Below are 19,916 nucleotides of genomic sequence, written 5' to 3'. Positions count from 1 at the left end.
TAGCTATGGGTCAAACAAATTAAAAGGCTATTTTGAACTAACTGGAAATGAAAACACAACATATGAAAGTTTGTGGCACACAGCTAAACCAGTACTTGGAAATTTTATACTATTAACCACTTATATTAGAAAAGGATAGGCTGGGTACAGTGGCTCACGCCTGTAATCCTAGCACTCTGGGAGGCCCAAGTGGGAGGATCGCTTGATGTCAGGAGTTTGAGACCACCCTGAGCAAGAGCCCATCTCTACAAAAAATAGAAAAATGTGGCACGTGCCTGTAGTCCCAGCTACTTGGGAGGCAGAGGCAGGAGGATGGCTTGAGCCCAGAAGTTTGAAGTTGCTGTGAGCTGTGATGATGCCACTGAACTCTAAGCCCTGGTGACAGAGAGTGAGACCCCATCTTTAAAAAAAAAGGCAAGTTAGAAGATGAAAGAAGCAGAAGAAATGAAATATTAAGTATCAGAACAGAAATGAAATAGGAAACAAAAATAATTGAGAAAATTAATGAAACCAAAAGCTGGTTTGAAGAGATCAATAAAACTAATAAATCCCTAGCTCCCCCTCCCCAAAAAGACTCAAATTACCAACATCAAGAATGAGAGTGGCGATCTCACTCGAGTCTACAGATGTGGAGCAACAAGAACTCTTTTGGTTCATTTCTGGTGCGAATGCAAAATAGCATAGTCACTTTGGAAGACAGTTTGGCAATTTCTTACAAAACAAACTTATTCTTACCATACAATCCAGCAGTTATGATCTTTGGAATTTACCCAGAGGAGTTGAAAACCACCCCAAAACCCGCACACAGATGTTTACAAGCAGTTTTATCGATAATTGCCCAAACCTAGAAGCAACCAGGATGTCCTTCAGCACATGGATAAACTGTGGTCCATCCAGACAACAGAGTATCATTCTGTGCCCAAAAGAAGTGAGCTACACGCCTTGCAAAGTCAAGGAGGAACATTAAAGGCATGTTATTCAGTGAAGCCTGTCTGAAAAGGCCTCATAGTATATGATTCCGACTATATGACATTTTGGAAAAGGCAAAACCATGGAGATGGTAAAAAGATCGGGGGTTGGGGGAGTGTGATGGCTAATTTTGTGTGTCAGCTTGACCAGGCTTGGAGAGGCCCTTGTAGCTGGTAAAACACTATTTCTGGATGTGTCTGTGAAGGTGTCTTCAGAAGAGATTAGCATTTAAATCAGTAGACTGAGTAAGGATCTGCCCTCACCAATGTGGGTGGGCACCATCCAATCCATGGAGGGCCCCTATAAATAGAACAAAGGGATGAGGGAAGGGTGAATTTGCTGTCTCTCCTGGTTCTCAGGCCTTTGCACTCACATGAGGACTCACGCCATTGGCTCCCCTGGTCCTCAGGCCTTCAGGCTTGACTGCAACTACACTACCACCGTCCTGGGCCCCCAGCTTGCAGTTCATAAATTACAGAACTTCTAGGCCTTCCTAATAATGACAGCCAATCCCTCATGATAAATCTCTTCCTGTATATCCTGTTGGCTCTGTTTCTCTGGAGAACCCTAACACAGTGAGGGAGGGAGGAACAGGCAGAGCACAGAGGATTTTTAGGGCAGTGAAACTTCTCTGTATGATACTTTAGTAGTGGACACATGTCATCATACATTTGTCAAAACCCATAGAATGTAGCCTAAGATTGAACCCCCAGTGTAAACCATGAACTTTGGGTGATAAGGGTGTGTTGGTGTGGGCTCATCAGTTTTGACCAATGCAGCACTCTGACGCAGGATGCTGACAGTGCGGGAGGCTGGGGTGGGGGTGGGATTTGGGGAGATGAGGAATACACCGGAAGTTTCTACCTTCTACTGAATTTTGCTGTGAATCTAACACTGCTCCAAAACATGCAGTCTACTTTCTAAAAAAGGATAAAGGATTTTTATGACCAACTTTATGCCAAAATTTGACAGCTTAAGTGAAGTGGACAAATTCCTTGAAAGAAACAAATCACTAAACTTCAGAGCTCTGAGGAAGCAGATAACGTGAACAGCCCAATACACATTACAGAAATTGGGTTTGTAAAACCTTCCTGCGCAGATGGTGTCACTGGTGAATTCTAGCGAACATTAGAGGAAAAAATGCATACAAATAATTACATAACCTCTTCTGGAAAACTTCTGTGAAATTTTGATGTTATAAGTAAGCCTTAAATATTCATTTTAAAAGCAATACACAAGAAAGCTATAGACCAATATCCCACATGAATATAGAAGCAAAATTTCCTTATTATTAAATATTAACAAGTCAAATCCACCAATATATAAAAAGGATGATACATTTTAAACAAATGGGTTTTAGTCCAGGAATGCAAAGATGGTTTAACACCAGAGAATCAATGTAATTTATGATGTTAATAATATAAGAGAAAAGGCATACTTGATCTTGCAAGAAAAAATGACAGAATTCAACACCTACTTACGATAAAAACTGAGCAAACTAGAATGGAAGGAAAATTCTTCAACTTGATAAAGGGCATCTATGCAGACACTATAGTTAGCCTCATATTTAATGTGAAAGAGTAAGAACAAGACAAGGATGCCTGTTCCTACCTCTGCTGTTCCACGTTGTACCAAAGGCCCTAACCAAGGCAATACAGCAAGAAAAAGAAATGAAAGGCATATACATTGGACAGGAAGAAGTATCAAATTTTTACAGCATCATGATCAGGTATGAAGAAAGTCATAGGAAGTCTTCAAAACAATACTAGATATAATAAGGGAGTTCATCAGGACCACAAAAAGATCAATATAAAAATGAATTGCACTTCATATTAGCAACAAATGGTTCAAAATGGAAATTGATGATAGTGTGATTGTAGTTTACAATAGCATCAAAAATATGAGAACTTAGGGTACATATAACAAAATGTAAGATTTGTACAATGAAAAGTACAAAACATTGCTGAGATAAACAAGACCTAAATAATTTGAGAACTATACTATGTTCACAGGTCAGAGGACTCAGTATTGTCAGGACATTGATTCTCCACGACTTGGTCTGTAGATTCAATGCTTCCCTCTATCGGAATCCCAGTAGGCTTTTTGTAGGAGTTGATTTTAAAATTTACATGGAAATGCATAGGACTAAGAGTGGCCGAATAATTAGAAAGGAGTACAGTTGGTGGACTGACTTACACCAGTTGAAGACTTACTGTGCTGTTAGTTAAGGATAGTGAATTGATTGGTGGAACAGAAACAGACCCATACATATATGACCAATTTATTTCCAGCAAAGGAGCCAGTACGATTCAGTGGGTAAAGGAAAATCGTAACACATCGTGCTGTAAAATTTGATATCCCTGTGGCCAAACATGAACCTAGACCCCCTCACACCTCATACCATACATAATTATTCCAAGATGGATCATAGATATAAACATAAAAGCTAAGATTATAAAGCTTTTAGAGCAAATGTAGGAGAATATCTTCATGACTTTGAGGTAGACAAAGATTTCTTAAGCAGCTCATTAAAGAATTAGCCATAAAATATTAACAAGTTGAACTTCAAAATTAAGCTTCTGCTCATCAAGACACCATTGGGAAAATGAAAAAGTAGACCACAAACTTGTATTCATAGTGTATAAACAGTGCTTAAAATTCAATAATAAAAAGACAATCCCGCCAGGCACGGTGGCTCACGCCTGTAATCCTAGCACTCTGGGAGGCCGAGGCGGGAGGATCGGTTGAGCTCAGGAGTTCGAGACCAGCCTGAGCAAGAGCAAGACCCCATCTCTTCTAAAAAAATAATAGAAATTAGCTGGACAGCTAAACATATATAGAAAAAATTAGCCGGGCATGGTGGTGCATGCCTGTAGTCCCAGCTACTCGGGAGGCTGAGGCAGGAGGATCGCTTGAGCCCAGGAGTTTGAGGTTGCTGTGAGCTAGGCTGACACCACGGCACTCTAGCCCAGGCAACAGAGCCAGACTCTGTCTCAAAAAAAAACAAACCTAAAAAGACAATCCAGTTTTTAAAATGGACATATTTGAATAGACACTTCATCAAAGAAGTGTAAATAGCTCAGCATAAGAAAAGGTGTTTAGCGTCAAGTCATCAGGGAAATGCCAATCAAAACCATAATCAGATACCACTTTACATCCATCGAAATGGCTAAAATGAAACAGACTGACGTGGGGATTCCGGGGAAAAGGAGAGGAGGTTGCAGCGCAGCTTTCAGATCTTCCCCAGTGAATATCCGTACAAGATCAGAGCAACTGGATAGCCAAGCCTGAAACCCACGGGTAACCTTTTGACAGTAACCAGGTGACAAGGCAGCCTCATAACCTGTACAGTACAGTGGGGAGGAAAGACTGTAGCCAGGGGACTTGCTCCGTGGCAGAAAGCAAAAGGAAGCAGCAGAGGCTGGTGGATCCAAGAGGAGGAGAGCCCAGAAGAGGCACCAGGTGTCCCCTGGGGACATGGGGAGTGAATCCGAGAACAGCAGCCAAGGCTGCGAGGGTCCCCCACTCCTGTAGTGGAGGCGCACGAGGCGATGAAGGATTCTACTTGCTTCAAAACCGTGAAACTTACTGCCAGGGAATGGAATGGAAAATGAGCGGGGCGGGGATAACAGGGAAATATCAAGTAGATGTAACACCAGGAACGGGAGAGACAAGCGTGGATCAGCAGCGGAGGGAAGCAAAGCCAGGCAGCCGGAGGCCGCTGTTCTTGACACTTGAGGAAAACAAGAGGGAGCTCTGAAGTGAGAAAAGCTCTCTGCACCATGCGCCCTGGAAGCTCGGAAAGACCAAATTTTCATCAAATGAGCAACAGAAGAGGACCAAGGCCAAATCCCATACAAAGTCACTATAAGAAAAAAGAGAACAAAGCCATAGGATGTTTCCATGACGAACACTCCAGAAGGACATGCTCACAGAACCGACCAAACTGTAACGTCCTTACTCAAAACAAGCTTAAGTTGTTAGGAAGGTGACATGGAAGGACATGAAACAAATTGGAAAACTCAGAAATGTGACAGAACTCAAGTAGTTTTAGAAATTAAAAATTAATTTCAGAAAGGAAGAAGGAACACAGGCCACAGAAATAATAAATAATGCCTTTAAGGAAACAGAAATTGACAAGAAGGAAAAATTTTAAATAAAAAAATGAGAAAAGTTCTGCTTCTGGCCAAGAGCAGGTAATAGGATCTAGGCTTGTCCTCCTGGGGTAAAAAATTAGAAAAGTAGGAAGGAAAATACATGCAGCAACTCGTCTCAGACATGGGACAGTAACCTGAGCAGCGCGGAGAGCCCCGCTCACCCCAGCTCACCCCAGCTTCCACCGCGGCAGTTTCCTGACTGGCACGTGGAGGGAAACCCCAAAAAGCTGCCGAGGGCACCAGAGTCCAGCGAGGCCAAGGTGGCTAGAATCTGCATCTAGAATTCGAGAGAAGAAGGGACTATGTAGAGAAAGGTCTGGAATTTGCAAACGGGGCCACCTGAATCTTGTATCCGTGTGTCCACATGTCGAGAGTGACTGTATGAGGCCGGGCTGGAAGCCACCACTGGGCGGGGCTGGGAGTCATTTTCGTTACCACTACTGAGTGGACAGACCTCACTGACACCCCGTCCCTCTGTCCGCCCAGCCTGCCACCAGGGCTGAGCCCAGGCAAAGCCAGGAGAACAGGAGCCGGGAGGGCTGGCGGCGGCCACAGCAGGGAACGGAGGGGCCCGCAGCGAGGGGCGGTGACAGCGAGGGGCGGTGACTCACCCGCGGGCTTCCCTGCCGTGCCCCGCCCTCCGGTGCTGGGGAGTCGGCTGAAAGGCGAAGTCTCCGCCACCAGGCCGCACGAAGTTTACAGTGTGCAGGTGCTCCCGTGTACCTGGCGGCAGAACAGAGGCAGGAAGGGGCTCCACCCGGCGGCGCGGCGGCAGGGAGCAGCCCGGCACGAGCGCGCCTGGCAAGTCCAGGCCCTGGCAGGCGGCTTGCACTGAAGGCGAGGGGTGTCCGTGGGCTGGGACCGCCACCGCGAAGCTCCGGAGGACAGCAGTCCGCAGTGCAGGCGGCGTGACAAGAGTGACACGGTGCCCCAGTGTGGGCACCAGGCAGGCAGCAGCGGCGCTGGCAGGGTGAGGAAGGCGCTGGGGTTTGCGGGAAGGTAAAAATAACCGAATCTCTGAAGCTTCCGCGGGAACCGGGAGCGGGCTCCGGGCCACCCCCGGGCTTGGTCTGGAGGCGGCGGGGAGCGCGCAGAGGACAGGAGGGGCCGAGGAAAGACGTCTGCGGAGCGCCAACATCTAGAGGGACAGCGGGAGCTGCGGGTGGGGCCGGCCGCGGCGGCCGCCGGGGGACGGGAGGGCGGGTCGCGCGTGAGGGGCGCGCATGCTCCGAGAGGAATTGTAAGTCCCTGTGCTGCGTGCGCGGACTTTTCCTCCTGAAATTACGTGAAGGTCGCCATCAAGGGAAACAGTGAAACTGCTTTTGTTTCTGTGGTTGGCGTAAAAACGGGGCTAAAACAATTTCTGGAACCCCACAAAGCAACCTTCCGAAACGAGAACGCCGACCTTCAGGACCACGGGAACGTCAAAGCACGAGCGCGCGCGAGCGCCGGGACAGGCCGGAAACCCGGAACCGGAGACAGGGCGGCCCGGGGGCCCGCGGGGCAGGAGCGAGCGGCTGCCCGAGACCCGAGGCGTGGCTGCGGGTGCCCCGGATGAGGAGCCGTTCGATCCTCCTGCCAAGGAAAACACGGGCTCCCTTTCAGAAGATTGTGAAGACGGCAGGGCACCCTCGGATCCACGCCGACAAGGCAGGAGGGAAGGGGGCTTGAGCATGGCGCTCGGCATTCGGCGGCTCACGGGCGGCCGCGGCCTCGTCCCCACGCCCCCGCGTCCCGGAGCACGTCACCTCTCGACAAGAACCCCCTACCTGCTCCCTGCTCCCCGCTCGGCCGGTTTCTTTAGGCGGTTGGCAGAGAACTCTCCGGCGCTGCCAGACGACGACGGCTGGCTCCTCTGGAGGACGGTGAGAGACCCGGATGGAACTGCCGGGGCTTGTCTCACAGACGCGCTCAGAAAACATCCTCGGCGTCCCTCGCGTAAGGCGCACGCCCCGCTCGCCACGAGCGCGGGCCGTTCCTCAGCCGCTGCGGCGCGTGCGCCAGGGCTCCCCGCGTTGCTGCGCGACTCGGCCCTCGAGACTGTCCTTTCACGCACGGTGGGGCACGATGCCCGTCCCCGAACCGTGCCCTTTTCTTTTCACCGTGTTCGCAGTAAACGGCCTGCTCTCTGCGAGTCGTCCGCACGGTCCCGGGCATCTGAAGCTGAATGTGACAGTTTTAGTGTCCGTGTCTGAGCCGGATAAACGTTCTGGCGTCACAGGAGCCATGAGTTACTGCCTAGTTACGGCTTCCTGGAACAGCTGGTCTTTCCGACGCTGTTTTTCAGATTAGTACTTACCTTTCTAATTAAGAAAGAAGGGGGCAGAGCCCTTAGGGGGAAAGATCAAAGCAGAGCGATGGAAGGAAGCCAGGAGAGGGCGGCGGTCCACAAAACAAGGGCTGGAATTTCAGACACAGAAGTCAACACTGTCACCTGTAACAAGAAACTCGAGTAACCAGAAAATCCTCGAGTGCATGGGCTACCACACGACCAGACCTTCTGCTTGGGGACCAGCACAGAGAGCAGTGCAGCCTCTGAGCGACAGCCGCCACGGGGGGACGAGGGGAGCCCTGAGAAGCCGCGGCGAGGAGGGAACGGGGAGCGCGGAGCGGCCACCACGCAACACCCGGCGGCCCGGCTCCCGCCAGACTAGGGCGGGGCCCACTCGGCCTCTCCGGGGCCCGGCTGTGCCCTGGGCACTCCCCTCCCGTGGCTGCCGCCGAGCTGAGCGATGGGGACCGGGTGACCTGCCCTTGCTTCTGTCTGGCCCGGTCTCCCGCCGCTCAGTGCAGCAGCCACACTGGCCTTTGGCGTTCGTGCAGCGCCGCTTTCAAACCGGGGCTCCTGCGCGCGCCCTGCCCGCCGCCGCCTCGCCGGCAGCGCCCCTTCGTCCTCCGGGCCTGCTTAACGCCAGCTCCGCGGGGATGGCGCTGCGGATTCCCAGTTAGATTTCCTTCTAATTCGGATATGAGAGGAGCTCACAGAAACTCAAGGCAGCTTTATAGATGTAAAATATTTTATTTGTAAATGGTGATTCTTCTAAATCTGTGTCCACAAATTCCAAAACCCATAACACTCTGTATACTTCAAAAAATTCAATTTTTGCCAACATTAGATACTATTATACAGAACAGAAAACAACAAAAACCCGGTAGGACAAATACTGGTAGGATGTCAGAATATTGTACAAGAAAAATATTCAAGAAACAAATTTCATACAGCTATTTATCAAGAGAAAAATATATACAATTGATTTATTCTGTAAGATAAAAATACATCATGCCATATACATTACAAGTTCAGAACTGCATCACTGAATATACCAACAGTTTACAGTCCACTTGAATTGTGCACACAAAACTTCATTTTATACTTAGCTTGTGAAGTGTCAGTACCAGAATTTTTAAGTACAAAATAAAAAGCTAACCTGGTTCAAAATGCTGATTACGTTTCTACAAGCAAACACAAAACAGTGTGTTTTTTTATTAAAGAAATGTAAACAGTTCATACAAACACATTTTAAAATTACATCTTCCAAAAACCCTATTGCCGGAGTCCTGCAGCTGCAAGCATAATCACATCTCTTTTTTTTTCTTTTTCAAATTTTTGTGTTAAATAGAAGGCTAAAGAGTTAGATTTAAGTTCCTGCTACATGATCCTATGTTTACATAATTCTTTGTGGCCTGAAACAAAGTTCTAATCAAAACTACTCCTGCTGAAGAAAAAATTCAGCCTCCATGTGGGTGTCTTTTTAAGCAGTTATTCACAGTTATCACAAATCGTAAGCACAGAAAACCTGACTGAAGAAGTAGGGATGCAACAATATAATATGAAAAAATTAGTTTAAATTACCAAAACAGCTATAAAAGTTGTAGTCATAGCATACACTCTGTTCTGTCAGAAGTAAGGTGTATAAAACAATTAAGTACTAATAGACCATAGTTTCAAAAAACCCCAAAGACTTTAGGTTGAAATTTTGGTTATTATATAATTATAATGGTATATTTTATAACACAAAATTATATTGTAACATCCCTAGGAGCATTTTATAAGCACCCGAGCTGCTGCAGAGCCTGGTAGCATTTGGTCAATAACTATTTTTATACTGTATTTTTTCTCAAAATATTTACATATTTGTACAAAGTAACAGGGTTTGTTAGTTCTGCAGGTAACAGCAGCAGCTTGGCTTTCTTCTAACTTTTATTTAAAAATAGCTTCATTCACTTATTCAATAATAAATACAAAAAGTTTCTCTTATTTTACAGAAATCAAAAACTACAATAAACTGACTCATGGAATCAAGTATTTAAATGTATTTTAGTGCAAGTTATTATCCCTTAGCTCTATCCCTAAGGAAGTCATTTCAGTACATTCCTTGTTCAGTGGTGTCTACTTTATTTAAAAACGTTTACGTTAGAGGGCCTGCCCCTTTCGCTAAGGCGTGGCCAGCACTCTGCGTCCCTCCGCTGGTGATTTCTAGTCTTACATTCATAGGAAGGCCCCTGCCCTGGGGCAGGGCAGCCGTCGGCTCTTTGCCCCAGTAAAAGTTTCTCCTTAGTGAGACTAAAAAAACAAAACAAAACAAAACAAAACCCACCCACAAGGAAAAAAAAAAAAAAGAAAGAAAGAAAGAAAGAAAAGAGAAAGAAAATAAGCAAAAGTGCTGGACCATTCTGTAATTCTGCTCCGCCTCAGCCGCTTGAGGAACGCTGCGTCCGTCAGCTTTCTCCCGGTGCTGCTTGAACCTAAAGCACTGAGGAAATCAGAACTCCCAGAAGCTGTTTTTCAAAAAGTCATAAAAGAGAAAACAAAAATATCTTTCTGTCTGCAAAGTTCCAATGGTGTGTTGAATCGTCTCTTCCAAGGGACGAGCCGCCCGCTCAGATGGCGAGGAATGCATCTCAGTTCATCCACTTCCGGCAGTTCACAGCTCCGCAGTGGCACGGAATCTTGTGCTGGTCGTCTTCAAAGTCAAACTTATAGTCATAGCAGAGCTGCCCACGGCAAAGACACGGGGTAAGAAAGGACGGAGAGGAAATGAAGGAGCCTCTGCCTACGTCTCCCTAGCATTTCGAAACCAGCAAACAGAACAGACGTAAATTAAAGGATTACCTGACTTTCTGAGGTTCCAGAGGACCCCGGGGGGAACCTCCAGAAGAAGTAAGGCATCCATGGCACTGTGCTTGCACAGGAACAGGACAAGCTTTTTTTTCTTTTGATACCGAGTCTCGCGCTGTCGCCCAGGCTAGAGTGCCGTGGTGTCAGCCTAGCTCACAGCAACCTCAAGCGATCCTCCTGCCTCAGCCTCCTGAGTAGCTGGGACTACAGGGGTGTGCCACCACACCCGGCTAATTCTTTGTCCTATTTTGAGTCACCTAATTTTTTTTTCCATGTTTTAGTAGAGACGGGGTCTCGCTCTCGCTCAGGCTGGTCTCGAACTCTTGGTCTCAAGCAATTCTCCTGCCTCGGCCTCCCAGAGTGCTGGGATTACAGGCGTGAGCCACCGTGCCCGGCCAGAGAGGCGGTATTTTTAAGCTGAGCCAGATTTGAGAAACGATGTCTCACAGCGCTGTCCCTACAAGTGGGTGGAAGGGACACTTTGGGTGGGAAGAGGCCCTACACTCCCCAAACCCCAGAAAGCTTCCAGCTGCCCTGACGTGCTGAGCGGGGCGTGCACACTGGGCAGGGAGGAGCGGACACTGCTGTCTTTCCCCACTTGAGCATCTGTGAAGGCCGCCTCTCCTTTTAGGGGTTATAGTTGTCAGTACCGCCTCAGACCGCCCCTGCGGCACGGCAATCGCCACAGCACACGCTGCCCCAGCTCCGAATCATCCTCCAACTCCCAGCCCTGAGAAACCTGGCACTGCAAAATGAAAAGTGGGGACCAATAACCTCTGGGGTCACTTCTAATTCAAATACTCTAGAACACTATTTGGAGAGACTTTCTACACAGAAAGGAAATACACCAGTATTTACTGAGTAGCCATTCTTAGCAATGAGACCTTTTAATTAGGCATTTGCTGAGTTCTTACAGGAGCTTTGCAAGGAAATTATTTTCTCCATTTTATAGAAAACACAATAGAGCCTTAGGGAGGTTAAACGACTTACTCGAGCAGGAAGGGGCAGACCGGCCTGGGCTCGGCGGGGTCTGTTCCAGCCGCCATGGCACCAGGCCGGGGTTCTCACAGACCGTCTCCTTTACTCAAGCTACTGTGAGATGCGCAACGGCCTTGGAGCTGGTCAGACCCTTATTCTTGATTAAAAAAGGAGATTGCAAAACGATGATCAAAAATTCCAGTATAATCCCACTGCTCAGTTCACGAGAGGGCTGGGGCCCCAACAAGGGAAAGACACGCGGGGGGCGGGTCCCCGCAAACACCGCCGCTGCTCGGCAGAGCTTTCCCAGTTGCAGAACTAGGGCACCTGGCTACGGTGCTCAGCACGTTGGTGAGAGGCAAAGTTGAGAAATGTAAATAAGGCAATTAAGTCACAATAATCCATCATTCAGAAATGGAGAGATAGTAAAATGGAAAAAAAAGAGACAAAAGAATAATAATAATTTTAACAGATGAAATGCTGGACCGAAGTCACCCTGTGAGACCAAGTTCAGCATTCAGCATTTTGAATGACAACAATAACAAAACACTTAAACTGTTTGGAAACCCGGTGAGTTGAAACTCGGGGAGCTTGTGCTGACCCTCAGTGTGAGTGCGAGTGACCTGGAGCCACCCGGCTCCCCAGGTTTGCTGCCCGCGGCCCCGACAGCTGTCGCAGAGCCGGGATGCGGCACGGCCCACAGCGGCAGCCACCCACGACGCTCCCCAACCACCGGTTCAATGACAGGCATAATCTCTCAAGAAGGGACATGGTCAAATTGTGTCCAGGTTAAAGGGACAATACAGGATCCTAAGACATATAAAAATGATGCCACGCAAGTGCGTGGGGATGCTGAACTGTGGAACAGAAGATAAGGGGCTGGGGGGGTGTGACACAAATACGTACAGAGCTGCCACGTGGAAGGTGGCACTTGAATGCATGAGGGTGAAACATGACAGGGTGGCAAAATCTGACCTACCATGGGGAGAATTTTTATGGCAAGAAAAAACTGGAAAACAACTGAGCAAATTACCTGTGCAAAGGTGCGAACTACTACATACCAAAAACACGAACAACACGCAGACACAACTCCTTATACTCCTACCTCTTCTCCCTTCTGGATTCTCCGATTGGAGCTGATGATAATTTTGTGTCCTCTCTCAAAAGTCACCACTTCAGCCACACAATTGGGCGCACAGGAATGGTTGATGTATCTGCAAGCCACCAAGTCGGGAAATTATAAAGCAACTAGAGGAAGCTTTGAAAACTTTCAATGTGTGGGGAAAACTTCTTGCTAACTGCACTTCTATTTGCCCGTTAATAGAACAGGTAAAAATAGGAACTTTAAATAATAAAAATCCTTCCAAAACTCTTCCTTCCACGAGCACTGAGCAAGAGAACTCCGTGCTATCAAACCCATTCTGCCTCACCTTGCAGGCCCTCCTGTGAGCGTCGCATCGATCACGTGGTCGTTGTCCATGCGGAACATGTACACGCCGCGGTTCTGAAAGGGAAGGCAGGCAGTCCTGAGTGTCCACCCGAAACCGCCCTGCATGTCTGTGTCCACAGCAGGAGAACTAAGTCGAAACGAATGCACCCCGATCACCCTCACAGCGGATGTTCTGCTAACCACACCCGGGTGACGCTGACAAGGAATCGGCAGGCTGCTGGTCAAGCCAAGCTCACTGATCTATAGTCACATCTATGCACGTGACACCAACCGAGAAAGATAAAGCTGATGGAAAGAGAAAAGAGAAAAACACAGGACCATCCAGACAGGGCTCCTGGCCGAAACCGAATGTGGCATCACGCGTCCGGCCCCGCGTTTCAGGGCGTTTAGCGAGCACGGGAGCAGGGGGAGGAGGGCAGTGTTTACATGATCACAGGGACCAGGCACCTACCTGAGACTCATACAGTTTCTCCTTTCTGTTGGCTACTTCATTTCGAATGATAGTTCCGATATATTCAATGACCATGGTGTGCTTCTCAATGTCTCTAGCAGCATATAGGCCCAGCCCCTGCCAAAAAAAAAAAAAAATTGTGGTTACATACTTCAATTTACCTGACAACAAATCTTTCTTTTTTCCATTACAAGGTGTCCAGAAGCAATACTTAAGGTATTCCGTCAACTTAAATTTTTTTATTGAATGTGATATTTTCTAAAATTTAAAAATTTAACAATCTCACCACTTAGAACTATGCCGTGACTACATTATTACTATCTGTGTTTTATACTAAATTCTTAGGTTCTATCTATAAAGTAATTCTGCTGATTGGCTATTCAAATTTTCTATTAAGCTATCTTATCTTCCATGTAACACTGAATTCCCACCAACTAAATAAGCTAATGACTTATGGCATTTATTTTATTCTAATACTATTTCAAACATATTAATGTATTTTTTTCAAGCAGAGTTTCAGAGACTTTGGGGGCGGGGGGACTACAGGCCATAAATTTAATAAAACAGAAATAGGGCCAACTAAAAGGAATTATTAATACTATGAACGGGTTCAGATTTGCCTCTGAATTTCCTAGGAGCTGGGGCAGAGGAGAAACTGGAAAGGTTACTTTGCTAACAGGGAAGTTGGAAACAAATGAAGTTCTTGGGGAAGGCAAATTTTTTTCGCCCTAATACAAAATTCTGAGGCTGGAAAAGAAACAAATTTGAATCAGCCGAAATACTGACGCAGCTCACACTGTCCATGCAAGAGGCCAGATAAATCACGTACTCGGCACACTGTGACGTTCACAGCACTGCAGATTCTGGAAAAACAACACGATTGAAAAAATGGATACTTTCCATAAATGTTTGTATTTTCTTGTCCCAATTTGGTTTTCTGCATTCAGTTCTGACCAGAAGGCAGCAGCGGAGCAGAGAAGCAGAGGAGGAGGGTCGGGTGCTGCCTGGGAAACCCCAGATCACTCCTCATCGAGCACCGGCACCAACGTGAGTGACGTTAGCAAGTAAACTGACTTACCTTCTGGAAAAATCTACGCAGTTTATCTGTTCAATTTCAGATACAACTCAGAAGTGAATGAACCGGGACACACAAAAAAGAGTGTGTATGGAGATCAATATAGTTTGGTTTAAGAACAGACAAGAATATCAATGGAAAGTAATGGATCCCAAATAGATGCAAGTAGATCCCTGTGCATATGAAAATTTAACATATAGTAGTAACAGTGGTATTAAAATTCAGTTTAATATGGATGGGTTATTTACTAAATGGTGCTTCAACAACTGGTTATCCAATGGAAGAAAATTAAATTGTCTTAGCAAAATTTCTGTAAATGTAAATTGACTTAGGTATGTATGTATACAAAAGAGTATACACACATAATCTATGGTTTTGACTAATACTAGAAGCTATAGAAAATTATACATGTTTATTTACATAAACAGTAAAACTTTTGTAAGAAAGATACCATACTTCCGGGTAGGCAAAGGATGTTTTGTAGGGAAAAATATCTAATAGTGCCAGTTCTTACAAATTGAAAAGTGGACAAAGGATATGGATATGTAGTTCCCAGGAAAGCAAATGCAAGTGCCAGACATGAAAAGCTGCCCATTCGTTGGCAGTTACAAATTTCAGTTAAGGTAACAGTATCAGTCTACACTTATCAGAATGACAAAAACATAAAAAGTGGTAACACCTAGTACACATGGGAAGACAAGAAAAATAGCCTCCTACACTGCAGGAAGAAATGTGTACTTATATAGCTTTTTTTAAAGAAAACCAGTGATATCTACACTAAAATGAAAACTATATGCACCTTTACACAGAAGTCTTACTTTTGGGAATATACCCCATAAGAATGAAACTATCAATACACGAGAATATAAGATACTGATAGCAACACTGTTTGGCTTGGGAAAAATTGTAAAGAAATGCACATCAGTAGTCAAATGGTTTAATTACAGTCCATCAACATCATGGAACATCACACGGCCATTAAAGAGAATGAAATAAAGCTACCTCAATTAATCTACAGGACCTCTGAGCATTAATGAGAAAAGGAAGATGGAGAAAAATGTATATAACATGATTCATTTTTTAAATGTACGTAGATGTGTATGTATTTCTAAGATAATAGCATGAAAAAATACAGGATATGTACTAGATCACTAACATGATCCCCTGTGAGCAGGAGGAGGCTGGTAGAATGAAAGGAGAAAAGAGACAAAACCCCAAAACTCCCAAAAATGCTTGAGGTTAAAGATGACAAAAAGGTGATGGGTAAGATTACACCAAAATTGCAGTAACAGAACATTCCTCAAAACGGGAATGGATACGAGAGTGAATGAACCATTTCAAAACATCTAAAATGGAAAAGAGGGTGGGAGAAGGTACAGAGGCAGAGATCGACAGACGGGCGGCAGCAGAGAGAAGAGAAAGACACTGTACTCATAATGTAAAAATAAGATTTCCAACAAAAGGATCAAGAGCAGAAAGGGCTCTTGGCTGATTTTTAAAAAATGCATAATAAGACAGATTGGCAGACAAAGCAGAGGAAGTCTCGGAAAGAGCAAAGCAAACAGGAAACCAAACACAGAAGGGTGGGGAAAAGAAGTACTGGCCGAAGACAGAAACCCTTCTCTGGAGTACATCAGAATCACCAGCCCCAAACCTGCATAACAGGTTCCCAGGTGACGCTGCTGCCGCCAGTCTGGGCTCCACACTGAGATCCCAAATCCCAGGGGTCCAATATCTGTCTATAGGTGCAAAAAGAAAGCAGGGGAGGAACTTGCAAAAGAATGAATATAAAAAACATTTCTCAGACTGAAGGTCCCAACAGCCCAGACCGAAAGGCCCATCAAGTGAGGAACAAGATACATAAAAAAGATCCTAATTCAGGCACATTTTTGTGCAATGTCCAAATATCAAGAATAAAGAGAAGACCCTAGAAACTTGTAGGGAAAATAAAACGGTTGTAACAAAAAGGAATAAGAATCTGAATGAGTTAGACAATGGAATGCTGACCCAATTTGTATTTTAAAGAGAACTCACTGGCTTCTAAGTAGGAACTGGATGAGAGGACACAGCCAGGTCTGCAGTGGTGTAGACAAGTGAGATGTGGGTTAAAGCCTGAGAGTGGACCTGATAGAACTTTTAGAAGAAGAAAAAAAATCACCAGAACTTGATAGTGCTGTGGATTTGGGGACACGGAGGCCAACGTAAGCAATGGTGGCACCACTCAGTTGTACGAGGCACCTGAAGGATGAGCAGAACTGGAGCAGTCGCAAAACGGGAGCTTCCTAACTCCGTTCTGGGGCGTCCAGGGAGAAGTGTGGAATGGGCATTTGGATACGGAGGTCTGCAGCGCAAAAGTACGAGCTGCAGATGTCAATTCCAATGCTCAGACTACAGGTGGCAAAGGTAGTCCACGGTCTATAAAACATACGCAATTGACTTCGTGAAAAGGCGGCTTCCAAAAGATAAGGCACCCTCCAAAACTGGAGTACCTTTTGAAAATATTTTCACTTATATTTTTCACAAGTGCTTGAAACAGCTCTACTGAACTCTCCACAAATCCAGTGAGTGCAAAATTCAATGCTACCTACTTCTCAAGAGCTCTCATTGAGACGCAGAGACATGGACTCCAAGGTCAGCTTTCCACGTGGGGAATTCGAGCACCGCGCTCCAAGACTATACACTGAATTGCTAGTGTTACAAACTGACGAGATTTGGTATGATTTCGAAAACATAATACTATCCCTGTGGCCACGTGAAATTGTTTTTTACACACTGGACCATCAACATCTTCAGATTTCTAGATTCCACCCCATCCTCTTCCTCAACACAAAGCATTTCTTCACCTGAATCCGAGACCGAGCCAGATACACATTGGATTTCCATTCAGTCTTCATCTTCCGGTACTGCGATGACTTGGAGTGGACAAACTGTTTACTGTAAGGTGCGTTCAGTTCTCCAGTGACTGTGCTCTGAAATGACTTTGAGGTGCTGGTGCTGTTCAAGGTGTGAGGCCTGAAGACAGCCGCATGTCAACAGGAAAAAAACAAAAGAAAAACTGAAGATACCTCTGAATAATGCCCAAAGCCAGGTAGATTCAAATTCTTACTGACAGCAACATACATGGAAAGCTGCCTAGCAGGACACACGGCGAGCTCTCTGATGTAGCTGGCACATACACAGCCAGACAGCAGGGTTTGTAAGCAGCAGACAAGTCAAGCACAAAAACCACTACACGCCTGGAAACCCTGGGCTGTACCATGTGAAGTTAAACAGAATACCTTAACACAAACCTCTTGACATGGGCACTCATTTTAGGTTCAGAACGGGCACAACCTGTGGGGTTAACGGCAAGTGGCAGTTCCATGAGAGGATTTCGGCCATATCGGAAGGTATAGTTTTCACACGCCTCAACCCCAGGTAGCTGAAAAGAAGCAAAATAGACAAAAAGTTAACCTATTTGCTGGTCAAAGGATGGCCCACAATAAAAATAACCTGTAGGCTGAGCATGGTGGCTCACGCCTGTAAACCTAGCACTCTGGGAGGCCAAGGCAGGAGGATCAATTGAGGCCAGGAGTTCAAGACCAGCCTGAGCAACACAGTGAGATTCTGTCTCTACAAAAAATAGAAAAATTAGCTGGGCGTCATGGTGTGCGCCTGGCACCATCTGAGTCCCAGCTTCTTGGGAGGCTGAGGCAGGAGGATCACTTGAGCCCAGGAGTTTGAGGTTGCAGTGAGCAACGATGACACCACTGTGCTCTAGCCGGGGTGACAGAGAAAGACTCTAAAAAAAAAAGTTAAAAATTATTCATATGGTGTACTTTCCTGATCATCTCTCACTTTTTGCAATTTGATATGATGAAGTCATCACTTTCCATGTTCCAGGAGCATAGAACATAGGTGGTAACTTAAGGTTTACTTATAAAATAACCTACATATTAAAGGTCTTTTCTAGAGTATCTTTCTGGTGAATATGAATATATTCTTAAATGACATATATCTTTTATGACTATATTTCTTTTATGGCTATTCCAAAGAAAGCAGGCTTACATCTCAGTGGCTTTTGGGGTTTTCTCTGCTTCTCCAAAAACAAACAAAAAAACACCACATCGATGGTGTTATTCTTGAAAACAAAATCTTATCATCACACAGTTTTCCAAAGGTATTGTGTAGATATGTTTCAGTTAGACTCACTGCCAAACATATTTAGCATCTTTTAGGCAAAGAGATGTCAGAGAAGACATTGTGCGTGCCGCTGGGCTGGGCCTGTAATCCCAGCACTTTGGAAGGCCAAGGCAGGAGGACTGCTGTGAGACCAGCCTAGGCAACACTGCAAAAACCCTATCTCTACCAAAACTGTAAAAAATCTGCCAGGTGCGGCGGCACGCACCTGGGAGGCTGAGGCAGGGGGATCACTTGAGCCCAGGAGTTTGAGGCTGCAGTGAGCTATGACTGGGTGACAGGGCAAGACCTTATCTCTCAAAAAAAAATAATAATAATTAAAATAATTAAAATTAAAAAAAAAAGGGCCACTGCAATCCACTGCCCTCTGGTGACTAAGCCTAAGAAGAGGGCAGGGGTGGCCATAAGTACTGAAGTGTCGGAAATGGGCATGCTGACATTTTGAGCTGTGCGAGAACTCAGCCGAGGGGAAGAGCACGCCCTGCCCTGTCCAGCACCAGCACAAGCGGGACGGGCTGCTGTCCTGCACCTGGTTGGCCGCCAGCCTTGAGGAGAGCCTGACGTTTGTTGACTGTCTCACTGAGTGAACATTTACACGTCCTGAGGTCTCCCGGTCCATCTCCAATGCCATGTTCTTTAAGAGAAACAGGGCAAAGTCACTCTCTGAAGACGATCATGAATATCACAGCGTGCGTGCAAGTGGTCACGGAATTAGGAAAGCAGCTCCAGCTTCAGAGCTCAGCCACAACACTCACCGACTCCGCTATCCGTGCCACTGCAGACACGGTCAGGCCAAACAGATCTTCTCCTTTTAAATACGCGGGGAAAAGCTGCAGCATTTCAGATTTTTTTCTCACACACGCTACAGGCTCCAAAATTTTATCCCAAACACCTACATATGGACAAAAAAGTGATTTTTATGGTAAACAGAATAGAGGATAAAAACAAGAGTAAATGAAGAATAACCAATCAAAGATTAACTAATTTCCAAATAAAACCGGGTGGATAATAATCTGACTTGTTTATTAAATGAAAGCTATTTTAAAGACCTTATACAATTTTGGGGAAAATAATGTTACATTAAGGACATTAAGCAGTGAAAGTTTTTAAAAAGTTTAATATAATTAAAATTCACACAAGTAGTTAATTCACTTTCATACTGGCCATATAACATACTAGATTTTTAAATGATTAGTCCAATTAGTAATATCTGTAGATATGTTCCTTTCCCCTCAGATTTAAATTAAAATCTTAAATTAATATTTTCTATGGAATTACCTTTAGAGCATTTTCATACTTTGTTTTCAAACTGCTCAATTTTAAAAAAGCAACTCCTTAGTGCTTTCTACATCAATAAAAAGGCCAATCCAGATTTCATGCCTAGGTCCAAATTGAGTGTTTAACTTCCACCTCTGAACTTACGTAACATCTGATGCTCCTGAGATTAGAGCGTACACAATATGCTTCATATACGATTCCTGCTTTCTAGAAACTTCCATTAAGAAGAGGGTCTCTAATGTAAATGACAGGCCACCTTT

The 19,916-nt window shown here is 45.4% G+C and overlaps 1 protein-coding gene across 1 annotated transcript in view; it reads right to left on the bottom strand.

The window, feature by feature from the left end:
• Window positions 1-8,334: 8,334 nt before the first annotated feature.
• The window catches only part of KMT2C (lysine (K)-specific methyltransferase 2C), a 127,732-nt gene continuing 116,150 nt past the window's right edge, over window positions 8,335-19,916 (bottom strand). The window contains exons 47-53 of the mRNA XM_012662137.1: window positions 19,134-19,270; window positions 17,478-17,620; window positions 17,043-17,211; window positions 13,125-13,241; window positions 12,654-12,727; window positions 12,329-12,437; window positions 8,335-10,121 (exon numbers count right to left, since the gene is read on the bottom strand). Coding sequence (XP_012517591.1) covers window positions 10,029-10,121; window positions 12,329-12,437; window positions 12,654-12,727; window positions 13,125-13,241; window positions 17,043-17,211; window positions 17,478-17,620; window positions 19,134-19,270 — 842 coding nt within the window. The 3' untranslated portion in view covers window positions 8,335-10,028. The remainder of the gene's footprint in view (window positions 10,122-12,328; window positions 12,438-12,653; window positions 12,728-13,124; window positions 13,242-17,042; window positions 17,212-17,477; window positions 17,621-19,133; window positions 19,271-19,916) is intronic.

Source organism: Propithecus coquereli, unplaced genomic scaffold (assembly GCF_000956105.1).
Source record: "Propithecus coquereli isolate 6110/MARCELLA unplaced genomic scaffold, Pcoq_1.0 Scaffold75, whole genome shotgun sequence".
NCBI classification, from domain to species: Eukaryota; Metazoa; Chordata; class Mammalia; order Primates; family Indriidae; genus Propithecus; species Propithecus coquereli.
This window is presented reverse-complemented; position numbering and strand designations above follow the sequence as displayed.